The sequence below is a fragment of the Hyla sarda genome, chromosome 10 (assembly GCF_029499605.1).
Source record: "Hyla sarda isolate aHylSar1 chromosome 10, aHylSar1.hap1, whole genome shotgun sequence".
Classification (NCBI taxonomy): Eukaryota; Metazoa; Chordata; class Amphibia; order Anura; family Hylidae; genus Hyla; species Hyla sarda.
In genome coordinates, this window is record NC_079198.1 from 16,675,486 (window position 1) to 16,687,575 (window position 12,090).

The following is a 12,090-nucleotide window of genomic DNA, read 5'->3' on the forward strand; positions in this document are numbered from 1 at the left end:
AACAAATCTGGAGCATCATTCCTTGGGTTTGTATGACCCGGTACCAACAGGAGGCTTCACCCAATTATGTCATTGTACCCCTTTCTTTGAATGCCTCTGCATAATTCAGTGACAGATGGTGTCAATTAGAGATGAGCGAACTTACAGTAAATTCGATTCGTCACAAACTTCACGGCTCGGCAGTTGATGACTTTTCCTGCGTAAATTAGTTCAGCCTTCAGGTGCTCCCGTGGGCTGGAAAAGGTGGATACAGTCCTAGGAAAGAGTCTCCTAGGACTGTATCCACCTTTTCCAGCCCACCGGAGCAAATGAAAGCTGAACTAATTTATGCAAAAAGTCATCAACTGCCGAGCCAAGAAGTTCGTGACGAATCGAATTTACTGTAAGTTCGCTCATCTCTAGTGTCAATACTTTCGAAACATTCAAAGATGGAAAGAAATTTGACTCTGTAAGGATAGGGTCAAACACAGCGCATCCGCAGCATATTTGACGCTGCAGATGCGTTCCCGGAAGTCAGAGCAACTGCAGAGCGAGCTTCCTGCTGCGGCTGGATAGCTCTGTGTCAGCTCTGAGTCAACTCATGACTTCTGGTGGGAAATCCGCCAATATGAGCGGACACACAGAGCTACAGGGAACAGGGAGCTCCCTCTGCCGTAGCTCTGTGACTGCCAGCAGCCCATCCGCAGCATTAAATACTCTGCAAATCCGCTGTGTGACCCGACCCTAAGAGTCTATTTACACGTACAGTATCCTGTGCATACAGTATTTGTTGCGCAGGATTTGAAGCTGTGTTCAGTCATTAAGTTTACATTGAACTCTGCAGCATAAAATCTGCAGCTTAAAATCTGCAGATTAACATCAAATATGCTCAGGATACTGTACATGTGAATACACCCTTATGGGGCAATTTGCATCAACACAGTAAGGATATAGATTGAATTTGATGGTTTGTTTGTTTTTATTTTCAACCTCATGAACTATGTTACTATAGTTCTTCTTTCTGTATCACTGTAAAGCTTGCGTGTAGTGTCGCTGTGTGTGGAGTTACAGGTGCTCGCTGTATCATCGCGTCATTCTCTGCCGCTCCAAGTCACTCTGTTATTGCAGGATGTGGTTTAAGGGACTGTCCCACGCTCCAACGAACACACCAGCTCCGCCATATAGTCAAACCAATCAGCCATGTAACGCCCTGCTTGCTTCTTATAACCGAACACATATCTAACGCCTGTAGTGTAATAAGCTCACGGAAATATAATATTTCTACAAAGGCAGAAGTCATCATGTATCATGCGTCCATTAATGCGCAATGTAATCCATGCTGAGACCTTACCAAGGCAAAGGATTGCAGCGGTGGTGTCATAAATAACCTGAATGTTACACTGTGTTTTCTAGGCCTGTGGTCATGTCGTTGTGTGTATTAAGACTATAACTAGTGTAAACCTCTGCGGAGGGGGGGGGGGGGGGGGGTGCATAATCTTGGGAATTACTGTATGTATAGAGGATAAATTGACAGCATTCTGGTTAATCCTTTAGGCATATCACAGTTGATCAATCATAGAAATTACAATACAGTGGCAGGGCTATGCATAAATGTATAGGAATGCTATAAATTATGCAACGCATCTATTAGTGAACAAGTTAGTACCGGGCTCTAGGGAAATGTCGGCTTAACACTGTGAATGCTCGAGCAGGAAATAATGATGCCGGATCCATTCAGCCTGATTATTAGACTTGTTATAGAAAGAAAAAGTGTGAAAAGGAGATGCATACATGGACGCTAGGAAATGAACGCGGTTATTAGGCTTGTTATGGAGATCTGCCCGTTTTATTACAACTCCCCAGAGAAGTGCCTGGGAATTCCATTGTAAAATCTGTACTAGCTCCCCCCAAATATTACTTACCATTCATAACTTCCCTGCCTTCTAATGGTCCACAGGCACCTGGGACATGGGGCAACTACAATATCTACACCTTCATTATACCTTCCAGTTCAATGCAAATATCCAGTAAGTTTGTACAATATTATTATGCTCTACATATAGGTTTGCAGAAAGTAATGGATATGATCCAGGAAAACAGGAATTACCATGTGGCGCTTCTCCTCCTAGGACAGATGTAGGCACTAGTGCCTACATCTGTCCTAGGAGGAGAAGCGCCACATGGTAATTCCTGTCTTCCTGGATCATATCCATTACTTTCTGCTACCCATCCAGTTACCGAGAGGAACCTGGAAAGGAAACCAGGGCTGCTGACCTCCATTTCATCCTGCGAGTTTTGATGCCTGCTGAGGTGTTGTGCTCTTAGCACAACACGTTCCGGTAAGCCTCCTAATTTTGCGCACATTGAAGCACACTACCACGATTGTCTACACTAGGAGCGCACCTCTTTTTTTGTTGTTTTTTTGTGTTTTTTCATATACATATAGGTTTGGACACTTTTTTTTAATAAAAGGGTTGTCTGGAAATATTTATATAAAAATAGAAAATTAATGGTATAAAAATAAAAAGAAGAGATACTCACTTACCCTGATCTACTTACCCTTAGCTGCAGCTCCCAGTTTGCGCTCATCACTGCTTCTTTCTGGTCCCAGTGATGCATTATCGCTGCAAGAACTGCTCACTGACTGAGCCTGTTCCTGTTGGGACAATGTATTATAGAAACCAGGAAGAAGAAGCTGTGATGAGCGGGCCTTGGCAGCGTCAGAGTAGGGGATCAAGCTAGGTGAGTACCATCTTTTTTTTATTTTTACACTATCCCATTAAAAAAGAAAAAGTGTGTATGTGTGTGTATATATATATATACAGTATATATATATATATCAGTATATATATATATATATATATATATATATATATATATACACACACACATATATATATATATTTCCTTGGATAAATCCTAAAATACCGGGCATGCTCGAAGTTGTAGTTTTGCAACAGCCAATATGGAGACACGTTCTATACTACGTTCTATAGTACAGGCTTATAATGTCTATTGTAGATATAATAGTGACATAACACACTGTAGGGCAATGGTCTCCAACCTGCGGACCTCCAGATGTTGCAAAACTACAACTCCCAGCGTGCCCGGACAGCCAAAGGCTGTCCGGGCATGCTGGGAGTTGTAGTTTTGCAACATTTGGAGGTCCGCAGGTTGGAGACCACAGCTGTTGGGGATGAACGCACAAGTTGAGGCACGAATTTAAAGGTGTATTCCAGGAAAAAAGTTCCAGAAAGTTAAACAGATTTGTAAATTACTTCTATTAAAAAATCTTAATCCTTTCAGTACTTATGAGCTTCTGAAGTTAAGGTTGTTCTTTTCTGTCTAAATCCTCTCTGAAGACACCTGTCTCGGGAAACGCCCAGTTTAGAAGAGGTTTGCTATGGGCATTTGCTTCTAAACTGGGCGTTTCCCGAGACAGGTGTCATCAGAGAGGATTTAGACAGAAAAGAACAACCTTAACTTCAGAAGCTCATAAGTACTGAAAGGATTAAAAAAAAATTTAAGAGAAGTAATTTGCAAATCTGTTTAACTTTCTGGAGACAGTTGATATATAAAAAAAAAGTTTTTTCCTGGAATACCCCTTTAAGAGTCACTAAAGCCAGGCCACTCATTGGTTAAATACAGTTTAAGTGTAGAAGAATCAGGGTTAACAGTGAGTGTGGGAGGGTTAGTTCCTACAAGCTGTCTCTGCTTCATTACTTTCTTATATCTTCTGAGATCTCTGCTGCTTGCAGCTTCCACTTCCCATCATGGTGATCTCTAATCATTGGGCAACAGGTGAGAGGAGTATCGTAAAGTTAGCACGGGTACCGGTGTACAGTACGTGGATTATACAGAAGGTTCCATCTGGAAAATATTGGGGATGCTGGGAAAGAAAATAGATAATGCGTTATTTGCATCAGGGTATAGGTGACTTGTTGCAGAACTAGTAGCCCCAGCATGCACAGCTAATTGATGCTCTTTTTGCACTGATAGATCTTGCAGAAACTCAAGATTATGGAGTAATGGTAGGTAATGGAGAGGTGGATGGCGGCGCTTCTGCCGAATGCTTAATATAACTTTACTCCAAATTTTTAAAGAGACGGAGTGAGAGTGTCGCAATGAGTAGTACGAGATGAAAGTGAGTGAGGGGGATCACAATACTGTCACGGTATAAGGTGAAAAGTATATAACCTGACAGCTTGGCACCATAACTGAGCAGTCTGAGCGCTTCGTGGGAGGTTTTACAACCGTGTATATGTTGAATACTATATTGTCTTATTCAGTGTCGTATTGATGTGTGAGACTGTGAAACTACGCACAGGCTTCATGTATGAGGCTCCTGTTGTAGCATCCAGCAATAACATTAGTGATTTCATGACACATTATGGTCCGGACAACAATACCTTATGTTTGAATAATTTTTCTGCAGCAACATATACCATAATGTCGTACAAAGATTGTCACGGTTACTGACATCAGTGCTGGAGCTTACAGTACTATGTCACATAGATTTATATATTTATATATATTTTTAAGAAATTATTTTATATATATTATATATATGGTATATATATATATATATATATATATTAAGAAATTTAACCCAGTGGTCTCCAAACTGTGCAACATCTGGGGGTTCACAGTTTGGAGACCACTGGTCTAGGTTGTCAAGGTATGCTGGGAGTCCACGGTTTGAACACCATTGGTCTAGGTAAATGGTGTCCAAACTGTGGCCATCCAGCTGTTGCAAGAATACATGCCCGAACAGCCTACGGTTGCAACAGCTGGAAGGCCACAGTTTGGACACCACTGGTCTAGGTTGTCAGGACATGCTGAGAGTTGTAGTTTTACAACATCTGGAGGTCCTCAGTTTGACGACCACTTGTCTAGGTTGACAGGACATGCTGAGAGTTGTAGTTTTGCAACAACTGTAGCTTTGCAACATCTGGAGGACCACCGTTTGGGGACCACTGGTCTAGGTTGTCAGGGCATGCTGAGAATTGTTGTTCTTCAACATCTAAAGGTCCACAGTTTGGAGACCACTGGTCTAGGTTGTCAGGGCATGCTGGGAGTTGTAGTTCTGTAACACCTGAAGGTCCATTGTTTTGAGACCTCTGGTGTAGGTTGTTAAAGGAGAACTGTAGTTCAATATAACTTATCTCCTATCCAAAGGATAGGGCATAAGTTAACGATGGCGCAGGGGGTCCGACCGCTGGGGCCCCCCAACGATCTCCTGTAAGTGGCCATGGCAGTCTGCAGAAAACAGTCATGTCATCCCCAGCAGAACGCCACGGCAGACACGCCCCCTCCATGTATCTCTATGGGATATCTCTATGGGATGTAGTTGTAGTTTTGTAACATCTGGAGGTCCACAGTTAGGGGGCCACTGATCTAACCTATTAGTTTATTATTGGTAGTAAGAAATGGTGTTGGAATACTGGGATAAGTTTGGTTAGCTTTATTGTACTGGAGTGCAGAGTTCTAAAGTATAGAGTTATATATGCTATTTCTAACCCAGAATATGCTGACTTGCTCTACCAACTCATATTCAATATCCTAGTCTCAATCTGAAATATATGCGCTCTCCAAAATTTCCTAATAAGATGTTCAGGTAGCACATCTAACTTCAATGGGAACAAATATATTTCTATGACATACAACCTAATGCAAAAAGAAATGTTGCCGTCAGTATGTCAGAAACTTCCTCCCAGTATAGTGGGATAATCAGGCGCTGCATGCAGCGCCTGATTATCCCACTATACTGGGAGGAAGTTTGACATATCGTTGCGTTCGAGTGGGAAGACTGTAGCCATTTACTTCATACTCTGTCCAAAGTTGTGCTTGTTTTTGCCCAACCATCTCCGGTAAGCAGCACCATATTTGTGCCCACTGGTTTTATCCCTCAGTATCACACTACGGAGCACTGCTCTCTCCTTTCTTTTCTATCCATCAGTATGTATGAGTTTGGATGAGTCTTTTTGAATTTACAAGATTAGGCTATATCTATAAATCCCATAAACTGGGTTCAAACATTGTAAAAACTAATGTATTTTACACGTGATATACATATATCAGTTGCACAACTGCTAGTAAAATGTGCTGCAAATGCAAGTTACAGTGAACTCACTTCACGCTAAATGTCAAGTTTCTTGATAGTTTGCTTTCAAGATGTGTTCAAACGAAGACCGTGTAAAAATCGCAACGTGATCACAGCCTAAAGCTGTCCGTATACTGAAGATAAGGCCAATTTTGACTATTTAATGTTAGCTATTGGAACTTTTTTGACACACAAACATTGTAACAGCTGCTGACTAATGTCTGATATCTGTCGAAAGGTGATAATCTGATGTTTTTGATTTTTTCGGTCACTGTTTGGTGCTGTTGTGAAAAGTAGTGAATACCAAGCAACAGCTCAGCACCCCATCAGTAGAAGACTAGAGTAGGCCACAGAGATCAATTGGAGATTTGTAATTTTAACTTTGTCATTGTCATCTAATACAACAAGCTTTATAGAGAAACCGTGAAAAACCTAATGCATTGCCAAATTTAAGTGTACCTGTCATAACCCACAAACCCCATTTTTACTCAGTGCTTGATTCTGATCATACATATAATTGTTATGTGTCTAGTCCCTATATTTCTTTGACAAATACCTTCTTTCTGTTGCTCACTTGGTTTGTCGTTCTGTGCTTTGGAGGGGGCGTGTCCTCACTCTGCATGACTCATCTTCCTCCCTGAGTGCTGGGTCTCTTCATCCAATCACTGCAGGCTGCTCTGTAACCCCCTCCTCTCTGTATTCATGCTGCAGTCCGATAGGACAGGAGTGAGCACAGAGGAGTGCTAGTCCCGCCTTCACTTCCTGGACTTTGTCCCTGCCTGTGTTTCAGCTTGGACAAAGATAATACTGCAACCAGACAGGATTATGTTCTGGATGGTATGGGGACCCCTAGTGGTGATTTCTATGAAAGGAAATAAAATGTTCTGATGAAGTATATTAGAAAGGTTAATGTTTTGCCAACATGTACAACATATAAAAAGTTTTTGAATCTGACAGTGTCCATTTAAGTGATCTGATGGGGGTCTATGGAATTACAAAACTCATGGCTTGTTCGCGGCGCTTCTGCCAATCAGCTTTTTTTGTACCAGACGCAGCTATATACCTTTGGTAGTAGCATTATATGGTATTACAGTTCAGCCCAATTCACATAAATGGAAGTAAACTGTAATACCATGCACAACCACTATTAAATGTACAGATGTTCTTCTAAGTATTGCAGTACCTTCAATTGGCTTATCGTTGGGATTAGGCTATGCTATGAATTTTATTACCGTAGGGAACATCTTCAACACTTTCCCGACCCATAATGTACAGTTACATAAAGGGTCGGGTGTACATGTGTGGCACAGGCTCAGGAGCTGAGTCTGCTCAATACATGTCAAATTTTAGCTATCTGCAGCTGACACCCGCCATAAGTGAATAGCATTAGACATCCGTCCGATGCCAGACATTTAACTGTAATGTTATACAGTGCGTCGTTGGTGGTTCAGGGATCTGATCAGTACCCCTGCAATGCAACTGCAAGTTTTAAAATGTTGTCATGGCAGCCCAGGGCTTTCTCTAGGCCTCAGTCGCTGCCGTGGCAGATTTGCTAGTACAACCTGCCTGAGGCATTGATCAATGCCTATCAAAAGCATATCTAACACCTGTGCTCCTATAATGCAGGACATGGGTATCAGGTTTTCCTATATCCATCTACTGTACTTTGCCTGTTGTAATCTTTACACTTCAAAGAATGCAGATCCCTGGAGCAGTCTTTATGTGGACATTTGACCCAGAAAAGAATTGCTGAGATATTTATAAAGTCTACAAAATTATGAGTGCAGATCTGGACTATAGTATGGTCTTCAGGACTTAACTGAGACGTTTATTGAGTAACTATAGCTATTGGTCTTATTTACTGCTTTCTTGGTCTACATCGGCACTACAGCTGTCCCACTGTTCCTCTCAATTAATGTAATAATGGCCATATTAATGAACAGTGAAGAATATACAGCTATGTGTATGTGAGCTCTGCATAGAACACTGTGGTATTTCTTAAGTGTCAAGTATATTTTTAGTTTATTTTTTCGGTAAATTGGCTGCTAGCAGGGAAACTAGAAGCAGAAGTGAGAGTCCCCCCCATCAGCCTCCTTGACTGAATCAGTAATCCCCACAACCTCCGCTTGTACTCATGGGGGATGTATAAGTAATGTCTAAAGGCACCAACCAGGAGGTAACGGCAAAAATATGAGGGACTATTGGAAAAGGCATCATTCTTTTATCACTCTTTTATACACATTTCAGGGCTGTCAGCATTTGTGTGTCTTCTATATATTTCCTAGATTATTGTTTGTTTGTGTTTGTTTTTTTTTTTTGCTTTCTTAAAGAACATAAAATAGCAGCAAAAGAAAAACAATACTGAAACAATGATGATAGGATGGATATGGAGCAGTGCACGATGTATGAATATTATTACAGGATCTATTTTTCGTTTCCCTTTTTTCCTGTGCATTTGATGCTTGTGAAGCAATCTTTTTGTATCCTACTTTGTAAAGAAAGTTAAGGAGAAAGTGAAAACTGGAAAGCAAAAAATATATTAGACAACCAATCCCAGCTCAGCTTTAATTTCACCAGCGCAATGTGAGAAAAGGAAGCTGAGCTGTGATTGGCTGCTATGGGCCAATAAGACATTTTGATAAATCTGCTCCAATGTTTTTGATGAATTGAAAGGGTTGTCCGACCATTAATTCTGACCCCCTTACCACCCACTATCGTACGAACTGAGGGTTTTATTTATTATTGTGTTCTATTGCTTTTTTTTGGGTCTACATTTGCAAATTTCATTTATTTTTGCGCTAATTGCGGGGGGGGAGGGGGTTTTTGGTTTTTTTCAAAGTTCAAAAATCCGTCATTTTTACCTTTTGGTGTTGCTAGGCCATTTTTTGAAGTGACGGATGCAATGGTCACAAATTTATTATCTGCGTGTTTTATATTTTTGCGCAAATTTTGCCGCAACAAAAAAGCCGCAAAACATCTAAAAAAGATTACTACTCCTGTCTGTTTGCAAAAAAAATTAAATAAATAAATCATCAGCCAGAGTGAAAGAGAGGGAGAAAGGAAGGGAGCAAGAGAGAGAGAATAAGGTAGAGAATAAGAAGGTTTAAAGACATAGGTTAATAATTTAAAAAAACGGCCAAAGGAAAAGTAAAACAGTTGTCCATATGAAACAATCAGATATATTTTTTAAGGTACAAAAAAGGAATGGTAAAGACATAAGAAACAATGAGATTGTTAGCAATGGCCAGCATCTCACAATTTCATGTGCCCAAGTTTAAAAAATGTCTGACAAAGTGATGATAACATAATTAAAAAAAAAAAAAGGTAAAAGAAAAAAAAATACCTGTTCAACTAAAACCTCCGTCTCTTGAACAATAAAGTTTTTTTTTTCCTGGCCTGCGGCAAGGTAAACCACTGTTCGAATGTGAGGGAGACTCTCTTTGCAGACCTTCTTTTAGACATTAGTTTGCCTTAAAGGGGCACTCCGCTGCTCAGCGTTTTGAACAAAATGTTCCGAACGCTTAGGGCCAGCGCCGGAAGCTTGTGATGTCATAGCCCCACCCCTCATTATGTCACGCCTCCACCCCCTCAATGCAAGTCTATGGGAGGGGGCGTGACAGCCGTCATGCCCCCTCCCATAGACTTGCATTGAGGGGGGCGGGGCATGATGTCATGATGGGGTGGAGCTATGATGTCACGAGTTCCCACGCCGCCTCTAAGCGTTCGGAACATTTTGTTCCAAACGTTGAGCAGCGGAGTACCCCTTTAAAATTAAAACTAAAACAAATAAAGCCAAACACATAGACAAACAAGCTCCTCTGAATAAGGGTAGACATGATCTGAAAGCGGCGGTAGAAAATGATCTGCGTGCAGATCTGTGCCAAATTTATTATGGTCACTGCAACAATATATAATAAATTTTCAAGCAGCACCGCCAAAAAAACGCATCTAGACAAACAACAAAAATTATCTAGCCAAGACCATTATTGATAAATACCCCCTAGAGTCTTAAGTCTCCCTTTGGAATGGAGTGGTATTCACGTGGGCTCACTGCCGCTCCATTCATTGTCTATGGGAGCTGCCGAGTTTTTCCGGCAGAGGTAGTGTGCACGTGAGACCATTGATCCATCCCAGTGGGAGACTCAGGATCCTGATCCAGAGACTGCTCAGGACATGTATTCTGAACATACACTTATCTCTATCGTATGGATAAGAAATAGGTGTAACTGCTCGGACAACACCTCTAAAGAGGTTGTTCCACCAACATTTATCCATCCAAAGGATAGGGGCTAAGTATATAATCGCTGGGAGTCCAACTGCTTGACACCACAGCGATCTGGAGAACAGGGTTCCAAGTCTCCCATCCAAATGCTGTGCTCAGCTATCCAGCAGAGTGAAAGTGTGACCCCCCACTCCATTTAGATGGGATACCTGGGGCCCCTGTTATCAAGGTTGCTGGGGGTCTGTGAGGGTGGACCCCCAGCTGTCATACACTGATCTTCTGTTCTATGGCTAGGGAAAACATTTTGTTAGTGGGATAAATAAAAATAGAAGGTAATATCTCTGAAGGCCTGTCAGAATGGAAACCAATAGAGCAGCAGGCACAGGCTGTCCAAGGGCTAACAGGGTGCGAAGAAAACCTGGGGAATTACCTCCTTACCAGATTCAGGACAGGATTACACTGTGTTTTTTTTGACAATGAATCCAGTCAAAAGCGTGAGAATACACAGAACAATTTCTGCCCCATATTTTGCAGTGTACTTTTCCACTAGTGTACTTATCCACCATGGTGCATATTCCATATTGGTAGAAATATACTAGGGTATGCTGGGAGGCACTGGTCCCCAAACTGTGGACCTCCAGATGTTGCAAAACTACAACACCCAGCATGCCCAGACAGCCAACAGCAGTTTTAAGACCAGTGCTGTTAGGGGTTTAGATCCTGTCAAAGAATTTTCGATACAAAAAGTTTTAAAGCAAACATGATGGTCCTACCCAGCATCCAGATGGAGAATGTCAGTATGCACAATTACCATATATTATCGATATCAGTATATACAATTATAGGTCTATATCTGTATATATTATTAAATCTGTACACCTGATTCTGATTAACCTTCTCACTTTCTGTCTACAGAAATAAGAATGTCTAAACCGGGACACCTCGGCAAATTGCACGCAGAAGGGGGTGTAGCAGGTAATGACTGATCTTCCATTTGTATGTGACACTGACAGATAGAAAGCGCTCTCTCTTCTCATGTATGTGTCATGTGTCACTGTCAGAGTGCAGGAGATCGTTTCCTGCATGTGAGACTGTCAGGCCATGAACGTTGTGCTGCCCACGCATATAAAGACTGTATGATATTAAGTCAGCCTCATTATTAAGGGATCTTCTTGTACTGTTCAGGGTTGAAGATATGGAATGGGTGGCTAGCAGAGCATGTGCCCTGGGTGCTGGCTGGCAAAAACTGAGCCAACAGGCCGCTGCCTTCATCAGGGTATCTAGATACAAGGCTAGGGTAGCTAGTAGATGTTTTGCCCCAAGCATAGTTGCATACTAGACATACATTTCCATAGACCCATGTATGGTGAAAAAAACACCCTCTTATTCAGACTAGTTTTCATGTCAAAGATTTTGTGGTCAACCCTTTATTATGCGTACTGACCATCTTTGAAAAGACCACTTTCCTAGAAAACAACTTTTTAATGCAATGTTGGGCGGTCCTCATTTGTCTTCCCGTATGGGAAATTTATGTCATATCCACATGAAATGCCTTAAATGTCTCCTAAATGTGGGGCCCACCTCTCCCACTCTCAAAAATTACATTAACAGTGTAGTTTGGGGACTACACTATTTGCGCAACCCTCAATAACGTCAATGGAAGTTAAGCAAATTGCATAACTCCCCTGCTTCAGCTCTTTTTGGCTTTCTGACCACCCCTGGTGGTAACAGACAGGCCTGAGGGGGCTGGGTAGCAACTGAACTTAATATTGGCATGGGTTCTAGA

The 12,090-nt window shown here is 41.6% G+C and overlaps 1 protein-coding gene across 3 annotated transcripts in view; it reads left to right on the plus strand.

Moving 5' to 3' along the window:
- The window catches only part of POU2F2 (POU class 2 homeobox 2), a 216,477-nt gene that overhangs the window by 170,876 nt on the left and 33,511 nt on the right, over positions 1-12,090 (plus strand). For all 3 annotated transcript variants that reach the window (XM_056542917.1, XM_056542918.1, XM_056542919.1), the window contains exon 6: positions 11,220-11,279. In XM_056542917.1, coding sequence (XP_056398892.1) covers positions 11,220-11,279 — 60 coding nt within the window. The remainder of the gene's footprint in view (positions 1-11,219; positions 11,280-12,090) is intronic.